Source organism: Periplaneta americana, chromosome 1 (genome assembly GCF_040183065.1).
Source record: "Periplaneta americana isolate PAMFEO1 chromosome 1, P.americana_PAMFEO1_priV1, whole genome shotgun sequence".
In the NCBI taxonomy this organism is placed as follows: Eukaryota; Metazoa; Arthropoda; class Insecta; order Blattodea; family Blattidae; genus Periplaneta; species Periplaneta americana.
The window spans coordinates 96,932,831-96,954,063 of NC_091117.1; the positions used below are offsets into that span (position 1 = coordinate 96,932,831).

A 21,233-nucleotide genomic window follows, 5' to 3' on the forward strand; every position below is an offset into this window, starting at 1 on the left:
TAAGGAGAGAGGGGGAGAAGGAGAGAGGGGGGAAGGGGAGGGAGGAAGAGAGAGAGAACTGATATTTTCGAGTTATTTTTAACAGTGTTTAGTAGTTTATTTTTTGCTTGTTCTGAAGAATACTTTCTACTATTTTTTGACACTATGTATAAAACTACAGAGGGCAGCATAGTGCTTTAAAGATAGGAATTGAAAAATAACTAAAGAGGCATTTTATTTACGAAATTGTTTCAGATCTTAAACTTCAATCCTGTAGGATTACTGGATCGTGACTGGTGTTGCACCTAGATCTTCAACTGCAAATCGATAGAATGATGGATGGATGGATGGATGGATGGATGGATGGATGGATGGATGGATGGATGGATGAACAAAACAAATCCGCTTACATCATTTTTCGTTAATTGGTCTGTTACAGAAGGCAGAAGCAAAGTGGACAGGCTACGTAAATTAATCTTCTTAAGGTTGGATCATCTGAAATACAAATCAGTATAATCTTGGACTAAATATAAATAAAATTATCTTCAAAATACTGTATATTTTACACTTACCTTCGAAAATCCGGCGTACGGGAATTTCTCAAATGAGAGGACGGATTCCTCTCCCGTGTGCTCTTGCGACTGACCGAGATAAATTCGAGCTGCGGTCAATGTTGGGATAGACATCCCGTCTCCCAGAAACATAATCACATTCTTCGCTTTGCCTTTTAGAAGAGGTTTCTCCAGTTTATGTTTTAAAATGTTTTGTGCGTCTGAGGTCCAGTGATCAGAGTCTGAAAGGAAGGAAAGAATAGTTGAACAAAATTCCTGTATAAGCCTACAGTATCGCACTCACATCTTCTCTTATTAATTTAACAGAACAAATAAAAATGTAGACGAAAAGCGACCACCTCAGTTACTATACTCCATTTGTTATTTCGTGAAACCTAGCTGACCATCAGAGAAAGAAAAAAGGGGACTGAGACGTTTCCCCTCACTCGCTACGCTTCTACTTGTAGCTAGCAAGCTCACTTACCAACACCATATGATTCTTACTATATTCTTCGACGCACGCAAGCATTTGGTTCCATGAAATAACGAGTGACCTATACCGATGATAACAATAGCTGCAAATTTTATTTCAAACGTAGCTTACAATCAGATGACGGTTTCTCTTGAAAGGAGAGCGGATGCCATTTCGAGCAGACAATGAATTTTATTAAAATAAAAAAACTGTGCATAAAGTTCTATCCGAATACTTCTGTTTCCTATGTCGTTCTCGTTTCACTTTTGCTTTACTGTTGTTGAATTACGCCATCATATAGAGGACGTTTGGTCGTCAAGTGTTGTAAGTCAAAAAGCCTTGTTCTGAGAAGAATAAAGTTTTGTGTTACCGTTTAAAGAATTCTAGTAACAATTGGCTGAAATAGAGAATGAACCGTAAGTAATGTCATGAATTTCAGGGGATTGTTCTTTTAGATATTTGAAACAAAAAAGGTTAATACATTTTTGCTCGTTTTTGCTTCCCTTTCGAGACAAAAATTATTTTATGTGAAACCTTTCATAGAGTGTTTTGGGAAAGCAATTGAATTCACATACTCTCAGTCAGTTTAAGAGAGCAGTATATTATGACAAATTTTATTGATAGAATTTTAGTTTTGTCCATTAAATGTGCAGAAATTTGATACGAAGAAATGTAACTTTTCGTTCTGAAAAGGAATTTTAAAATGTTACATTTGTACGGATTAAATTTCTGCATATTTAAAGGACAAAACTAGAATTCTTTCAATCATTTATTATGCTAATACATTGCTCTCTTAAACTGACAGAGTATGGGAATTAAATCAATGACTTTCCCAAAAAAAAAAAACGCTGTGAAATGTTTCTTATGAAACAATTTTTATCACGAAAAGGAAGTAAAAACGAGCAAAGTTGTATTAAACTTTTTTTTTGTTTGAAATATCTCAAGAATAACCCCCTAAAATTACTTACAGTCCACACCTTATAGTACCGGTATGTGATGATGTAAGCGCGTAGGTTGGCTGTCCAAATGAATCAGCGGTACCAGTACCCGACTTACTTAACTTGGCATAAAACGCGAAACAAAAGTAATTGTGTGCTCAAACTTCTAATGCGCTCTATTGGTATATTTATGTACTATGACTTGCTTCACTTTTCAGATTAATATTTCTCCACTTGTAGAATACAATGGCACTACTAACTCATTTTCGATAATCTCTGACTTACACCACTTGGCGACCAAGGAGCTCATATCTATACAAACTTTATAGTTAAGACATCATTTTATTTTTACTTCAATTTTTATTGTACCTGAGTTTTTGAATGTATTTCACTCCCACACCTTCTACTATTGAACTTCAACCCACGGCCGCATAGCCTATGCAGTCAAAGTCGCCTTACGGTCACAGTATACAGTACTGAGTGAGTATAGTATGTTCCGGAAATATGGTCGTATTTTCCAGTGAATAAAGTGCAATCATTATTGAATTATATTTCGCACAGGTACTATATCCGTTTGGTTACCTCGCTTCCCTGTTTCCAACATTCGTTTCTACTGCTCCCTCTGTAAAGACTAGTGGCTGGGCTGTCTCAGCTCTTTTCTGAAAACATTTGCTATCAGGAAATGGACGTCTACGTAATATTATACAACTGTTTAAAATAATTTAAATAAAAGGGCCTCGTTAAGTAACTGCCATATGATACGACCCCGCGACATAACTACTTGGACGGACAGTAGACAGCAATCTGAGTAAATTTATCTGTGCGTATCGAGCAGAAGTGAAGTGATTACAACACGTAAGTAAGGCACTGTCATATACACAGTAGCTACAGAATTATTATTTCAAGAGGCACAGGATTATGCACCCCATGTCGACTGATGTATGCATTATTTATTTTGGGGTTACTGTAAAACAATTGTGTTTGTTAAACATCCTACAACAGTAGGAGAATTAATGAATTATATTCCAGACACAATACATTCAATTTCAGAAGCTATGCTTAAAAACGTTTTCGATAATATGCACACAAAAGAACTGAACCCCTTATAGAAATGAACGGCCATCATTTTCAACACTTTGTTTAATATCCAGATTTTGGTTATTTTTCCATTTAAATGCACTCTCCATATTGTATGCTAATGTGTTGTAGACAGTATGTGATACATTGCATAATGAATACGTCCGCTTGCATAGTTCAGTTAGTGAGTAATACTGTACTGTATTTTGAGTAAATAAAAACCCAACGAAAATTATCAAACTGAAAATCATAATAGTTCCTACTTTACGTAAATGGATACACTACTTTTCTTCTCTCCTATACCTAGCAAAGTGATTTGTTTGTATTTTACACTAGTATCATCAAACTCCGGTCGTGGAAGGGGGGTAACATAGCGTTTACGGTTCTCAACCGTTAATTCAAAGGTACAGTCAGGTTAATATTAGAAATGTTAGTAAATACAAAATGATGACCCGGTATAAAAGACTTCATTTGCAAAGGATGAATCAACAAGAAGAACGGACATTGTGACAATCTATCGACGCAATCAACGGAGTCTTATTTTACACTCGACGATACGTTTCGAAAAATATCAGCAGCAGGCCATTCAAGTCAATGAAAAAAAGATGTTCATCTACAGCCAATGAATTTCACATGTAAGTGAGAAATTGCAAGTACTACTCCATGGGAGGTAAAGGGTCTTCTTTTTGGTGCAAGAGGAACATCCTTTAAATTCACGAAATCCACACTTCTCGCCCTCAACTTCACACGTGAAGATGTAAAAAGAATATGTCTGATGATACTGAGGGAACTGTTACACATTCTGCACAATCATTTATTTAGGACTAATTTACTTTCGAATGTAGGGTAATGATCTTGGCAGTATATTGTATTTCGTCTCTTCCAACAAATTGTGTATTGGTACACTTTCGTATGTGCATTATGTATTCTGGATCCTTGGAATCAGCTGAAAGTGTTGGTCAGATCTTCCACATTTTGGAAAATTTATAGTGTCTCAGGAGAAATGTAAGATACTGAGGGTAATGTAGATTGGGTTAACCTACATCGATTTAACCTGATATACCTATGTCCGAAGTCTAATGGTTGGGGAGAAATTGAGGGAAGAAGTACTGGAACATCTTGCGCTTCCGTGTACTGTACTTGACGCGTTATGCGAGATCTTTTGCACACGATAGCATCTGAGCACCGCAATACCAACGGAACACACACAACTGAATACATGTTCACTTGACATTTAATTTGTGTATTCGTATAGTAAATATGCAGACATGCTTTTTGTTTATGGATTTTGTTATGGCAATGCATTGGCTGCTGTTGAGGAATATAGGCGAGTCGGTCTAGGTAGCGTAGTCGGTATAGCGCTTGTCTTCTGTGCTCGAGGTTGTGGCTTCGATCCTGGCCCAGGTTGATGGCATTTAAGTGTGCTTAAATGCGATAGGCTCATGTCTGTAGATTTACTGGCATGTGAAAAACTCCTGCGGGACAAAATTCCGGCACACCGGCGACGCTGATATAACCTCTGCAGTTGCGAGCGTCGTTAAATAAACCATAATTTAATATTTTAATACAGACGACGATTTCCCAATCGAAGTGTTCCATCTAGCTCTGTGTTTTTTTTCATGTTTACCAGATGTTCTCTGAAACTGGCAAGCTACCTAGAGTTTCACAGATATGAATTTACAATTCATGGTATTCATAAGAAGGGTAACCTTAGTAATTTGTTTTGTGTAATTATTTTAATTTCTTACTGAGTTTGTACTTAATTATGAAATAAACGTATTGGAACAACACAAGGTTAGCATTTTCAATAATAGGTATATCCTATTACAATGTTCTAAAACGTAGAAAGACTCTATAATGCCTGTCTCTGCTTAAACGTTCGCTCATCAATAACTTCCTAACGTTACATTTCGGACATAGGCATGTCAGATTAAATCGATATACGTAGATTAACCAAACTACATATCCTGAAGTATTTTACATTCTTCCTGTATATAAAAATTAATAAATTTAGTAATAATTAAGTACATAGTCCTGCACTTCTTAATCAAAACATTATACGGAAGTGACGTTTGTCCATTCCTAAATCTTCCGCAGGTAGTATTGTGAGCATGAAGTTCGAAGTAATTCTTTCATGACATCTAAAATTTGGTACATTGATACAAATTGTCACAGTCTCTGACAAGTATTTATACATTGAGATAATACTGTAGTTTCATCGCAGTTAGGGAATTTTAATATTATATAATGTTCTTAATGCTTTTTTTCCTTTCCTCCAGACTCTCCTCGTTCGTTTTAAAGACAGGAAATCCCAAATGTTGTAACTTTTCGAGGTCATCCTTGACCTTCAGTCTTGTAGTAGGCTAATTATTACTGTCATAATATTCTATTTCCATTTATTTTGTGCACGGTCATGCCACTTGACTGCTTTGTTCGTGACAACAAACATTAAATCCTTTTCTATACCATTGTGTCTGAATCCGTTGTTTCTTAAGCACTCTGAATTCTTTATCTCAATACCATTTCTGCGAAGTTAGTTGTTTTTTATTAATTCTCGCTGCCATGCTGCAACATACCATGGATTATTCTCTCAGTATACGTACAGGAATTAAACTGGACAAGATAATCATTATTTCGCCAACTTTAACCAAGCAGTGGTTTAAGTACTCAGTGTAACTAAATGAAAATGAATTATATTTAGTAACAAGATAAATTAATTCAGTATACACATAATTCACATTCCAATTCAGTAGTAATAAGATAACAAGAACATTCAACTCATTACTTTGATAGATACAACTACAGTTCGACGGCCCAGTTCAAAAGGTAAACAACTCAAAATTTAAGTTTCGAGAAACCTGCATTTTAATGCTTTATGTTCCTGTGAAACATCAAAGGATAATTGAAATTACTCCGAATTCTGTTGAGGTTTTATATACAGGGTGATTCACGAGGAGTTACCGGCACTTACGGACAATATTACCAAAGATATTTTAGCAAAAAAGTCATATAAACATGGATCTTATTCTCAATATTTTCTGAATTGCACTAATTTGAAGATGATTGTAAAATAACTTTTTTCTTGTTTTAAGGCTAAAGAATTGCTCCGAATCAACAGACATAATACGGTTCGTTCTCTCATCGCAGCTTCAATCCATCAGAATGCTTCCTATGAGGTTTATGAGGAGGTTGGTTGCGTCTCTTCTGATGGCTCTACTAGATGTGTTGATATCATCATAATTGATCGGCAGAAGGATAAGGGTGTCATTCTTGACCCCACAATCCGTTTTGAGATGCATGAGCAACAGCCACAAGAGATGTGTCGTGAAAAACAAGTCATATATGAGCCTTGTTGTCAGCATCTCGGAGCACAATACCACATCACATATTGGGCAGTTTTTGGACTCATGTTCGGTACCCGTGACACGATCCCACGAGAAACTTTAAATCAACTTAAACAATTTAAAATTGCTGATGCAATGATTGATACCATAGGATTTCATGTGTTAAAATCATCCTTAGCTATAATTGAGGGGCTCGCAACCAGAGTTGACCAAGTCCACCTGTGGTCAATTTGTGGATTAATACAATATCGGATGAAGAAAACTTATATTTATTCATTGCCGTAACAAAGTCCATAACAGCATTTCCTATGGATGATGAATGTTGCTAAGCGGGAGCCAGGAACTTTGAGACTCAATATCTCAGAACTATTTCAGATGGACTTGGTCCACTCTGGTTGTGAACCCTTCAATTAATCATCAATTGTACCATAGAAACTTTTATTGTAAATGATTTCATATGTTTTCTTATCATTTATCTTAATGTTCTTTTTCTTTCAAATTGTCACATTATTGTTTTCAATCATTGTTCATTATGAACTGATTAGTAGGCCGATCTATTGAATCCTTATTTAGGGCGGCTTTTGTTAATACAAATATATATGAACTATTCAGGAGTATCATTTCTTTAATTACTTAGTATTCTCAAGCTAAAACTCCATAGTTTCTTCGTACAGATTTTTTTTTTTCGATTTTTAACTACAAAATTACATTTTCTTACACATTTATTACAATAATTTTTACAAATCACGTCACTCTTGTAAATTCTATAAGACTGTACATTAGAATGCATAATTAAACTGTAAAGAATCAAGTTTCTAAAGTCATATGATTTGTAACAAGTGAGGACTTTGCCGGAAGAAAGGCGGATAGACCTATAAGCCCTTCTTCGGGAAAACGGTTTAAAATGTAGTGAATAATTCGCTAATTATAGTAGCGAAATTTTGTTTTGATTGTACTGTACATACCTGCAGGACAGGACTGCATGCGTGTATAACATTTTATTCAGGTGCGTTTTAAAATGTTAAATTGCATGTATCTCAATTCGTCATATTCACGTATACGCCCTTTTTCCGGCAAACCCCTCAATTGTTGTGATAAGCGCGTGCGAACTATGTAATTTTTAGTTAAAAATTGAAAAAAAAATTCTGTATAATGCAATTACCAATACATTTTTAGTTTCAGAAGACAGTAGTAAGGAAATGATGCTCACGTGACAGGCTGGGAGGCTGGGAGGGGGCGTGGCCAAAGGAGGGGTGGGGGAAGGGGGCGTGACCAAATGAGGGATAGGGGAAACGGGGTGTGACCAAAAGAGGGATAGGGGAAAGGGGGCGTGGTCAAAGGAGGGATAAGGGGAGCTGGTTTGTGATTGGTGAATGGGTATTTGCAAGCGAGTGGTGTGGGAAAGCGATTGACGAATGAGCATGGAGAGAATGTTGAAATGAAGTGAAAGCTGTGTTACATAAGTTTCAAGGTCCATTGTTTGTTAAGTTGAAAATGAAAGCTCTTGTTACGTAAGAGCCAAGGTAAATCACTCGATATGCGTGGATGTTTTGAATACACATGTTCCTATAGGTCTTATTTGACACTTGTATTATTTTTTCGACAACCGCCTGTTCCCTGGCCAGTTGAAAATAATTTTCTGTTGTGAAATATGTATGAGTATGTATTACGCAGTCGGTTTAGCCATCTGTGTGAGAGGTGAATCCCGCACGTGGAAGTGAAAGTGAGTCCTCGACTATATGACATTGACTGGACGCAGCTGTCTGAAGCAGCACCCAACCAGTTCACCGTAGTTGAAAGAGAAAGTGTATCACCTTGGTGGAAGTAAAACAATGCATTAAATCGAATTCAAAAAGATGAAATAGCGGAATGGTGAGTAGAAATAAATAAAATTACTCAAATATGTGGAAAAAACTCAATTCTCACTTCAAAAATTACCTGTGATTACTAGAAGTGAATAAAATGTACAGCATAATAACAATGAAGAAAACTCACTTCAACAGTCACCTGGTTGCTGTATTTAAAGAGGCATAAATACATAAAGTTAACATGATTTATACTCTATCTATGGCAGGAAGTAAAATCTTTTGAGCTAACACCCAACAGGGAATGATTACTAGAAGTGAATAAAATGTGTAAACATAAAACTCACTTCAACAGTCACCTGGTTGCTGTATTTAAAGAGGCATAAATAGCATGATTTATACTCTATCTATGGCTGGAAGTAAACATCTTTTACCTGATTCCAGACATTCGCGGAGCGGACTGTAATTTCTCACATCAGTTGTTAAAGTACAAAGGGATATACATAAAAAGACTTGGACTTTTGAAGATAGATTGACGCATAACCAGTCAGAGGAAGTAAAATCTTTCACCTTACTCCTTCCTCAGAAAATTTAATTATAATAATAAAAATAATAATAATAATAATAATAATAATAATAATAATAAATCCTTTTCCAAAAATAAATGGTGTTTACATTTATAATTACACGTCGTGATGCATAGATCTAACGCATGATTCTTATCAAAATGTACATCATTAACAGGGAAAGGATTTATATGTAAATACATATTTACTTATAAAGCTAATATAATTTATATTTTGCATTATCTTTATGTTTCACAATGTGTAGGGTTGAAAAATCCTACTTTTATTTTCCATATTTTTCCATATTTTAGAGTTTAGTACATATTTTCGTTAATTTCCATATATTTTCCATATTTCATATAAAACAGTCCATATTATATTAGGTTTAACAATAAAACAAAACAAAATTCCATTAACTTTTAAAAATACATTTCAACAATAGAGATTTAAACACATGTTCAGTAATCCCTTTAACATCAGAGTTATTTGAAAATTAGCAGTCCTATCAACAATGGGAAAGTAAGTTACAAAACTGTATTAATTTAATTTAAAATTTTTAACAGACTTCAGTTGTGCAGCTCAACAGTTAAATGCCAGTCAGAGTACACATAGGTTCAGTTTTGTAAATCATACTATAAAGACGGTAAATATGCCAAAAGTACGTCATTCAGTCAATTTAAAATCAAAACTAACAAGTTACATTTCAGAATTTAAAGAAGATGGTTTATCAACTGACAATAAAATATTATTTTGTAATTTGTGTCAGTGTGCAGTATCATCTACACAAAAGTTCCTGGTGCAACAACACATTACAACTAGTAAACATCAGGCCAACAAACAACTAAATTCCAAGCAGAGACAATTGTTTTTAACACAACCAACAACATCGAATGTAAGATCTGAGTTTAACATCGACCTGTGCCGTTCTCTCATCTCTGCTGATATTCCTCTCTACAAACTAAAGAATAAGGTCTTCAGGGAATTCCTTGAAAAATATACTCAACATACAATCCCGGATGAGTCAACACTTAGGAAGACGTATGCTCCATCCATCTACGATGAGACAATACAGAAGATAAGAGATGAAATTAAAGATAGTTCAATTTGGGTTTCCATTGATGAGACTCCCGACAAAGAAGGTAGACTTGTTGGTAATGTAGTTATCGGTTTGTTAAGTGAACAATATTCTGAACGAATTCTTTTACATTGTGATGTTCTAGAAAAGTGCAATAACAAAACTATAGTTAAACTGTTCAACGAAGCTATGGGTATCCTGTGGCCAAAGGGTATTATGTACGATAATGTGTTATTCTTTATTAGCGATGCTGCCCCTTATATGGTCAAAGCTGGACAAGCATTATCTGTTGTATATCCTAAATTGACTCATTTTACTTGTGTGGCGCATGCATTTCATCGTGTGGCAGAAGTGGTCAGAGACAATTTCCCTAAAGTAGATTTGTTGATTTCATCAGTGAAAAAAGTATTTCTCAAAGCTCCCAGTAGAGTTAACGCGTTGAAAGAAATGTACCCTGAAATTCCATTGCCACCAAAGCCAATTTTAACTAGATGGGGTACATGGCTAGAAGCAGTTGAATATTATGCCGAACATATAGACTCTATTAACAATGTTCTCCTTGCATTGGACTCTGAAGATGCAGTCTCAATTGATACTGCGAAAACAGTTACCTGTGACATAAGTGTGAAGAATGACTTAGCTCACATTCAGCATACATTTTCATGCTTCATAAAAACGCTCAAAAGTCTCCAAAATAGGCACCTTTCACTATCTGAAAGTTTTGAAATTATAAATAGTACTGTGGAACAACTGAATCGTGGTAGAGGTAAAGTTGCAGATGCAGTAAGAGCTAAGGTGGACACTGTACTTTCAAAAAACCCTGGATATGAAGAACTACAAAAGGTTGTTGCTGTGATGAGTGGTGAATCAACAGTGAAGATTAACTTGGACTTATCCCCAGCAGACATTGTGAAATTGAATTATGTACCAGTTACTTCTTGTGACGTCGAACGCTCTTTTAGTCAGTATAAATCTATCCTCAGAGACAATAGAAGAAGATTCACTTTTCAGCACTTGAAAGAAATGTTTGTAACCTATTGTTATGGTAACAGACAATAAAAATTGTGTTTTGTTGAAACTACATTGGAAGATAAGGTACGCCCATTATATTTTTTGTTTAGTTTGATTAAAATGTACCAATATTTAACGTACATAGTCATTTTTTTATAATTTTAAGTCCATATTTAATTCCATATTTTGGTAAAAATCCATATTTAATTCCATATTTTGGTAAAAATAACTACATATATATTTACATATTTCATATATTTTTAGTCCATATAAATCCGTTCCCTGATCATTAATTACATTAATCAGTGCATCACATTCAGTTTTTTTTAAAACGTGACATTCATTTTTTAATATTTTTTTATTATCCGCGGTTGCTCTTGCTCTAACAAATGTTACTTTACTGTTATTATTTCATTGTTGTGATTATCACGATAGCGTTATTAATAATGTGATGCATAGGCCTAAATCTAACCATGATTCTTATCAAAGTGCACATTATTAATTACATTAATCAGTGCATCACATTCAGTTTTTCAATCATTTAACTAGATTGTGGGCTTATTTTCATTTAATTGTTGTAATTACATGACGTTCCTGCACTCATAATTTACCCATACTATTCGTTTCCCATGTTTCTTAAAATAATATTTATGTACCTAATTTCATGTTAATTTATTTTATTTACATAAACAGTGATGCAGAATCGAGAGAGTTTGAGACTCGCATTGAGGTCATGGGTTCAAATTCTGTGGCCGACCATAAAGACAACTGCCAAATTGGAAATTTACATGTCATGATTCATCACCACCTCAATTGCCAATACGATAAACATTAATCAAAATCTATAATTAGTTACATGAACACAAGCCATCTATGCAAAAGGATGAGACAGTTCCAGAGATTCAAAGAATGCTGTTTAACATGTCTGTTTCGTGTGCTCATTTAATAACTGAGGGAGTAGCTCAATTGGTAGAGCGTTCGCAGTGCATCACATTCAGTTTTTTTTAATCATTTAACTAGATTGTGGGCTTATTTTCATTTAATTGTTGTAATTACATGACGTTCCTGCGCTCATAATTTTCTCATACTATTCGTTTCCCATATCGCTGTAAAAACAACTCATTACGAAAATGACTCCATCTATTCAATGTGGCCTTGCACAACAAACAGGGAATATTATCCATTTAACACTATTGTTATATGATATAATTAGTACAATAATTAATGCAAGGTTTCATTAAATGGATCATTGAATAAATATACGCACTTAAAGAGGAAGTGCTAGTTTCCTCCCGCGAAGGAGATGAATTGTGTAACGTCATCACATCGATTGTTAAAAGTACAATACAATAATTAATGCAAGGTTTCATTAAATGGAAAATACTATCACTATTAATGATTAATTAATACAATTTGTTAAAACTACAATACAATAATTAATGCAAGGTTTCATTAAATGGAAAATACTATCAGCATTAATGATTAATTAATACAATAAAACTAATGCCAGGTTTCATTAAGGATCTACCTGCCGCGAGTCAACAACCTACAGTGCATGCAAGTAAACTTATTGTATCGGGTCCAAAGTCTCGAAGCCTGCTTATAAGTGAATCTAACATTGCAACATACGATTAGCTGTGTGTCTTTTAATGTTGCAATACTCTATCAGTCATCTCACGTTACAATAAGCTCAGTGATAGTATGTGAAAACTACATCACAATAATTCTCGTTATATTTAATATGGTATTTGAGTTAAATATAAAAAAGAAGCGGATCAAATTCTCCCTGTTGGCTTAAAATATAAGTCTTTAAATGGAAATTATTGAATTATAAATAGATTATGATACACAACCGAGAGAGTTTGAGATTCGCTTCCGGGAGATCATGGGTTCAAAGTTTGTGGCCAACCAATCTGACTGAACTTTTTCATGGTTTCCTTAGATGTATATTACCATTGAGCTCACTGGAGCGGAGTTATTTTACAAAGGACTAATTTTATCTATACGAGTCAGGTAGAAGTGAAGATTGAATTTACAGTACGTAAGGTACTCTTTTATAGAGTGGAATTATTTCAACCTGAGTTACTAGTACGAAGGACGAAACTGGTAATTGGAATTAGATGCAATAGTCTGTAGTGCGATAATATGCACAAAAGAACTGAAGACTGTATCGAAATGAAAGGTCACAATTTCCAAAAATTTGTTTAAATACCGGTAACCATATAATGATTATTTTTCAATTTAACTTCATATCTGTCTATCGGGATGTTTGTTACCTTTTACACACAATAATGGCCGAACCGATAATATTAACATTGGAATATTATTTCGTTTTTTGCACTGTCTTTGTTGATTACTCCGAGTACACATATAACAGATTAATGACTGCTGATTAGATGTAATGAACTTACATTAGCCTACTGCATAATCATGTTGAAGCTCACATCCCAGCCACTCGACTGTGAAAGAGACACGTGTGATAGTACCACATAACCCATGACCTTCCTTTAGATTTCTCAGTATGGTATTGAGTTCTCAAGGTCCATGTGTGCGTTGACTTTTACTTTCACCGCGCTAACCATGATTGAGAAATGGATAGAGAAAGTAAAATAACGAACTGTTGCATTAGCGACAATTTTGAATGCTATCGTTAAATATAAAAAAGAAGTGGATCCAATGCAACAAGTTGTCTATAGCAAAGAATAGTTGGTTTGATGAGGATGATGTATTGAAATAAAAACAAGTTTATGCACAAGTACTGTAAGTTTATTATGAGTAAATAAAAAGTATATAAAATATACTATTATTATTTAAAGATCTCTTGCACACGTCTTCTTTTACATGGGGGTTCATAAAATCCATGTGGCACTCTATTAACACCATATTGTAATACAACACAATCACATATCCAACTACCACAATTTAAATCTGATTATTGTTTCATGAAAATAAAGTCCCCACCTCTGTTTGGGGATTTTTTGTTAAGACTAAAGTACTTTAAGTAATTACAGTCACATTTCCAGCTATCACAACCACAATTTATCACAGTTCTGGAATTTGACGTTTCTTCTTTCTCCTCCTCCTCCTCCTCCACATTCCAAGTACGTATAATCATATTACCCTTTCCTACATTCCAGGTATCTGATACAACATTCGCTTTTCCTTTCAATGCTTCTGGTTGACACCGACTGTATCTAACGCTACTGAAAACACTGTGGTAGCTCCTTTATTTATTGCTCAGGTGTTTCCTTAGATGCATACGATAATACATATGTACCTAATTTCATTTTAATTTATTTTATTTACATAAGCAATGATGCAGAACCGAGAGAGTATGAGACCCGCATCGAGGAGGTCACGGGTTCAAATTCTGTGACCGAGTATAAAGACAACTGCCCTTCCGCTCCACTCCTAAGATGTTAATTCCAACATTATCGAATACAACCATCATCTACACCTCATTACCTATGTTAAAATAAAACATTTCTGACACCGATTGTATCTAACGCTACTGAATATGTACCTAATTTCATTTTAATTTATTTTATTTACATAAACAATGATGCAGAACCGAGAGAGTATGAGACTCACATTGAGGAGGTCACGGGTTCAAATTCTGTGGTCGAGTATAAAGACAACTGCCCTTCCGCTCCACTCCTAAGATGTTAATTCCAACATTATCGAATACAACCATCATCTACACCTTATTACCTATGTTAAAATAAAACATGTTTGACACCGATTGTATTTAACGCTATTGAAAACACTGTGGTAGCTCCTTTATTTATTGCTCTGGTGTTTCCTTAGATTCATATGAGTAATTTAGCATTGAGCTCACTATTTTAAAAAGTGTCACGAAATAACGTTCCTGCGCTTATAATTTACCCAAACTATTCGTTTCCCATGTTCCTTAAAATAATATATATGTACCTAATTTCATTTTAATTCATTTTATTTACATAAAAAATGATGGTTATTGCTCTGGTATTTCCTTAGATGCATAAGAGTAATTCAGCATTGAGCTCACTATTTTAAAAAGTGTCACGAAATAACGTTCCTGCGCTGATAATTTACCCACACTATTCGTTTCCCATGTTCCTTGAAATAATATATATGTACCTAATTTCATTTTAATTCATTTTATTTACATAAAAAATGATGGTTATTGCTCTGGTGTTTCCTTAGATGCATATGAGTAATTTAGCATTGAGCTCACTATTTTAAAAAGTGTCACGAAATAACGTTCCTGCGCTCATAATTTACCCACACTATTCGTTTCCCATGTTCCTTAAAATAATATATATGTACCTAATTTCATCTTAATTTATTTTATTTACATAAACAATGATGCGCAACCGAGAGAGTATGAGACTCGCATTGAGGAGGTCACGGGTTCAAATTCTGTGGCCGAATATAAAGACGACTGCCAGATTGGAATTTACATGTCATGATTCATCACCACCTCAATTACCAATACGATAAACATTAATCAAAATCTATAATTAGTTATGGTTACGTCACCTTTCTCGGGGTTGGTTGCTATCCCAACATGAACATCTGGCATGGTTGCACAACCGACCTCTGGAGCGGATGCTGTCCCAATGGTGGCGCCAACATCCAGTCAAGTATGTTCTGGATCTGTGTTTGCGTTATCGGATAGAGCTTTCAAAAATCGTTTGAAGACTTATATTGCTCTAAATCTAACAAATCATGAGAGTGAATTAAAAGATATTTGAGACTGCATCACTGATGAAATCCGAGACATTTAAGTGAGTACTCTGCTTTAAAATTTAACATATTTGTTGAGCAAAATATAAAAAACGTAATGATATTTCAATAAATGTTTTTGCACTTGACGAGAATGATTATGTATTTCCTCTCAGGATGTGCGAAATGGAATTACCAAATCACAGGGCTTTGTTATACATTAGTAATGATAGAGAGTTTTGGATTTGAAATACACAAGTTCATTATATGTTTGTATGACGAATGGTATAAAACCTGAGGATATGGAAGCATGATTGAGAGTCATGAATGTCACAATTGTGTGAATGTTAATGATTAAACTGAACCTAGTCATTGTGGATTGAGGATGGGGATGTGCTTGGTAAAAGAAAATAGTAACAAAATAACATTATATGTATATATTGATTCATAAAAAAAAAATAACATGTAGTGAGTATTCAAATACTTTTTCAGTTAGTGAATTCCAAGACAATCCATTTCTTCCAAATTATACACATAACTGGTGATAAATTGTTCCAAGAATTCTTTCTTTTCCACACCCTTTGTATAAATACACTGAATCAGCATCATTGTAATTAACATAACCAATACGATTAGTTTCACGGCGTCCAGTGACGGGGTGGTTTCAGCATAAAACAGCATCCTTGCTGTAAATTCCCGTGGAGACGGCAAGTTCTTTTAAAATACAGTGTTGTTTATTCAAGCTTCTTGGAAACCTTGTACGTCAGTTATCATAATGGACGTCCTGAAACAAAATAAAAGCGGCGTAGCATGATACCTATTGTAAATTGTATAATGTCACAGAAAAGAAAAACGCAAACACATATACTTACATTTTTAAACATATGATATGAATAAAAGCACTTTATACATAACCCAATAAGACACTTTGAACATTGTGTTCGAACAATGCTCTTACACCCTTTTTGAGCACATCTCTTCCTCCCTTTCAATGGGATATATTGAACCCAATGATTTATACAATCATATCGAGATACTCCATCATATGTAATCGGGGAAGAAGTTAGTTGCACACCCAGTTTCTCTGTCCCCATCATTGCAAATGATGCGAAAATGGAATTCTTGTTACATATATACAACAACTTGTCGAAAATGTGACCTATATTTTACAATATGTTGAAAATGTGACATGTATGCAACAACTTGTTGAAAATGTGACCTATATGTAACAATATGTTGAAAATGTGACATGTATGCAACACCTTGTCGAAAATGTGACCTATATGTAACAATATGTTGAAAATGTGACATGTATGCAACAACTTGTCGAAAATGTGACCTATATGTAACAATATGTTGAAAATGTGACCTATATGTAACAACTTGTCGAAAATGTGACCTATATGTAACAATATGTTGAAAATGTGACATGTATGCAACAACTTGTCGAAAATGTGACCTATATGTAACAATATGTTGAAAATGTGACATGTATGCAAAAACTTGTCGAAAATGTGACCTATATGTAACAATATGTTGAAAATGTGACATGTATGCAACAACTTGTCGAAAATGTGACCTATATGTAACAATATGTTGAAAATGTGACCTATATGTAACAACTTGTCGAAAATGTGACCTATATGTAACAATATGTTGCAAATGTGACATGTATGCAACAACTTGTCGAAAATGTGACCTGTATGTAACAATATGTTGAAAATGTGACATGTATGCAAAAACTTGTCGAAAATGTGACCTATATGTAACAATATGTTGAAAATGTGACATGTATGCAACAACTTGTCGAAAATGTGACCTATATGTAACAATATGTTGAAAATGTGACATGTATGCAACAACTTGTCCAAAATGTGACGTATATGTAACAATATGTTGAAAATATAACATGTATGGAACAACTTGTAGAAAATGTGACCTATACGTAATAAAATGTTGAAAATGTGACCTATATGTAACAACTTGTCGAAAATGTGACCTATATGTAACAATATGTTGAAAATGTGACATGTTTGCAACAACTTGTCGAAAATGTGACCTATATGTAACAAGAATTCCATTTTCGCATCATTTGCAATGATGGGGACAGAGAAACTGGATGTGCAACTAACTTCTTCCCCGATTTCATATGATGGAGTATCTCGATATGATTGTATAAATCATTGGGTTCAATATATCCCATTGAAAGGGAGGAAGAGATGTGCTCAAAAAGGGTGTAAGAGCATTGTTCGAACACAATGTTCAAAGTGTCTTATTGGATTATGTATAAAGTGCTTTTATTCATATCATATGTTTAAAAATGTAAGTATATGTGTTTGCGTTTTTCTTTTCTGTGACATTATACAATTTACAATAGGTATCATGCTACGCCGCTTTTATTTTGTTTCAGGACGTCCATTATGATAACTGACGTACAAGGTTTCCAAGAAGCTTGAATAAACAACACTGTATTTTAAAAGAACTTGCCGTCTCCACAGGAATTTACAGCAAGGTTGCTGTTTTGTGCTGAAACCACCCCGTCACTGGACGCCGTGAAACTAATCGTATTGGTTATGTTAATTACAATGATGCTGATTCAGTGTATTTATACAAAGGGTGTGGAAAAGAAAGAATTCTTGGAACAATTTATCACCAGTTATGTGTATAATTTGGAAGAAATGGATTGTCTTGGAATTCACTAACTGAAAAAGTATTTGAATACTCACTACATGTTATTTTTTTTTTATGAATCAATATATACATATAATGTTATTTTGTTACTATTTTCTTTTACCAAGCACATCCCCACCCTCAATCCACAATGACTAGGTTCAGTTTAATCATTAACATTCACACAATTGTGACATTCATGACTCTCAATCATGCTTCCATATCCTCAGGTTTTATACCATTCGTCATACAAACATATAATGAACTTGTGTATTTCAAATCCAAAACTCTCTATCATTACTAATGTATAACAAAGCCCTGTGATTTGGTAATTCCATTTCGCACATCCTGAGAGGAAATACATAATCATTCTCGTCAAGTGCAAAAACATTTATTGAAATATCATTACGTTTTTTATATTTTGCTCAACAAATATGTTAAATTTTAAAGCAGAGTACTCACTTAAATGTCTCGGATTTCATCAGTGATGCAGTCTCAAATATCTTTTAATTCACTCTCATGATTTGTTAGATTTAGAGCAATATAAGTCTTCAAACGATTTTTGAAAGCTCTATCCGATAACGCAAACACAGATCCAGAACATACTTGACTGGATGTTGGCGCCACCATTGGGACAGCATCCGCTCCAGAGGTCGGTTGTGCAACCATGCCAGATGTTCATGTTGGGATAGCAACCAACCCCGAGAAAGGTGACGTAACCATAACTAATTATAGATTTTGATTAATGTTTATCGTATTGGTAATTGAGGTGGTGATGAATCATGACATGTAAATTCCAATCTGGCAGTCGTCTTTATATTCGGCCACAGAATTTGAACCCGTGACCTCCTCAATGCGAGTCTCATACTCTCTCGGTTGCGCATCATTGTTTATGTAAATAAAATAAATTAAGATGAAATTAGGTACATATATATTATTTTAAGGAACATGGGAAACGAATAGTGTGGGTAAATTATGAGCGCAGGAACGTTATTTCGTGACACTTTTTAAAATAGTGAGCTCAATGCTAAATTACTCATATGCATCTAAGGAAACACCAGAGCAATAACCATCATTTTTTATGTAAATAAAATGAATTAAAATGAAATTAGGTACATATATATTATTTCAAGGAACATGGGAAACGAATAGTGTGGGTAAATTATCAGCGCAGGAACGTTATTTCGTGACACTTTTTAAAATAGTGAGCTCAATGCTGAATTACTCTTATGCATCTAAGGAAACACCAGAGCAATAACCATCATTTTTTATGTAAATAAAATGAATTAAAATGAAATTAGGTACATATATATTATTTTAAGGAACATGGGAAACGAATAGTTTGGGTAAATTATAAGCGCAGGAACGTTATTTCGTGACACTTTTTAAAATAGTGAGCTCAATGCTAAATTACTCATATGAATCTAAGGAAACACCAGAGCAATAAATAAAGGAGCTACCACAGTGTTTTCAATAGCGTTAGATACAATCGGTGTCAAACATGTTTTATTTTAACATAGGTAATAAGGTGTAGATGATGGTTGTATTCGATAATGTTGGAATTAACATCTTAGGAGTGGAGCGGAAGGGCAGTTGTCTTTATAGTCGACCACAGAATTTGAACCCGTGACCTCCTCAATGTGAGTCTCATACTCTCTCGGTTCTGCATCATTGTTTATGTAAATAAAATAAATTAAAATGAAATTAGGTACATATTCAGTAGCGTTAGATACAATCGGTGTCAGAAATGTTTTATTTTAACATAGGTAATGAGGTGTAGATGATGGTTGTATTCGATAATGTTGGAATTAACATCTTAGGAGTGGAGCGGAAGGGCAGTTGTCTTTATACTCGGTCACAGAATTTGAACCCGTGACCTCCTCGATGCGGGTCTCATACTCTCTCGGTTCTGCATCATTTTTATGTAAATAAAATAAATTAAAATGAAATTAGGTACATATATATTATCGTATGCATCTAAGGAAACACCTGAGCAATAAATAAAGGAGCTACCACAGTGTTTTCAGTAGCGTTAGATACAGTCGGTGTCAACCAGAAGCATTGAAAGGAAAAGCGAATGTTGTATCAGATACCTGGAATGTAGGAAAGGGTAATATGATTATACGTACTTGGAATGTGGAGGAGGAGGAGGAGGAGAAAGAAGAAACGTCAAATTCCAGAACTGTGATAAATTGTGGTTGTGATAGCTGGAAATGTGACTGTAATTACTTAAAGTACTTTAGTCTTAACAAAAAATCCCCAAACAGAGGTGGGGACTTTATTTTCATGAAACAATAATCAGATTTAAATTGTGGTAGTTGGATATGTGATTGTGTTGTATTACAATATGGTGTTAATAGAGTGCCACATGGATTTTATGAACCCCCATGTAAAAGAAGACGTGTGCAAGAGATCTTTAAATAATAATAGTATATTTTATATACTTTTTATTTACTCATAATAAACTTACAGTACTTGTGCATAAACTTGTTTTTATTTCAATACATCATCCTCATCAAACCAACTATTCTTTGCTATAGACAACTTGTTGCATTGGATCCACTTCTTTTTTATATTTAACGATAGCATTCAAAATTGTCGCTAATGCAACAGTTCGTTATTTTACTTTCTCTATCCATTTCTCAATCATGGTTAGCGCGGTGAAAGTAAAAGTCAACGCACACATGGACCTTGAGAACTCAATACCATACTGAGAAATCTAAAGGAAGGTCATGGGTTATGTGGTACTATCACACGTGTCTCTTTCACAGTCGAGTGGCTGGGATGTGAGCTTCAACATGATTATGCAGTAGGCTAATGTAAGTTCATTACATCTAATCAGCAGTCATTAATCTGTTATATGTGTACTCGGAGTAATCAACAAAGACAGTGCAAAAAACGAAATAATATTCCAATGTTAATATTATCGGTTCGGCCATTATTGTGTGTAAAAGGTAACAAACATCCCGATAGACAGATATGAAGTTAAATTGAAAAATAATCATTATATGGTTACCGGTATTTAAACAAATTTTTGG

At 34.4% G+C, this 21,233-nt stretch overlaps 1 protein-coding gene across 1 annotated transcript in view; it reads right to left on the reverse strand.

Annotated features, from left to right (window-relative positions):
- LOC138698485 (membrane-bound alkaline phosphatase-like) overlaps nucleotides 1-21,233 on the reverse strand; it is a 101,420-nt gene that overhangs the window by 31,509 nt on the left and 48,678 nt on the right. Inside the window, exon 3 of the mRNA XM_069824448.1 lies at nucleotides 552-772. Coding sequence (XP_069680549.1) covers nucleotides 552-772 — 221 coding nt within the window. The remainder of the gene's footprint in view (nucleotides 1-551; nucleotides 773-21,233) is intronic.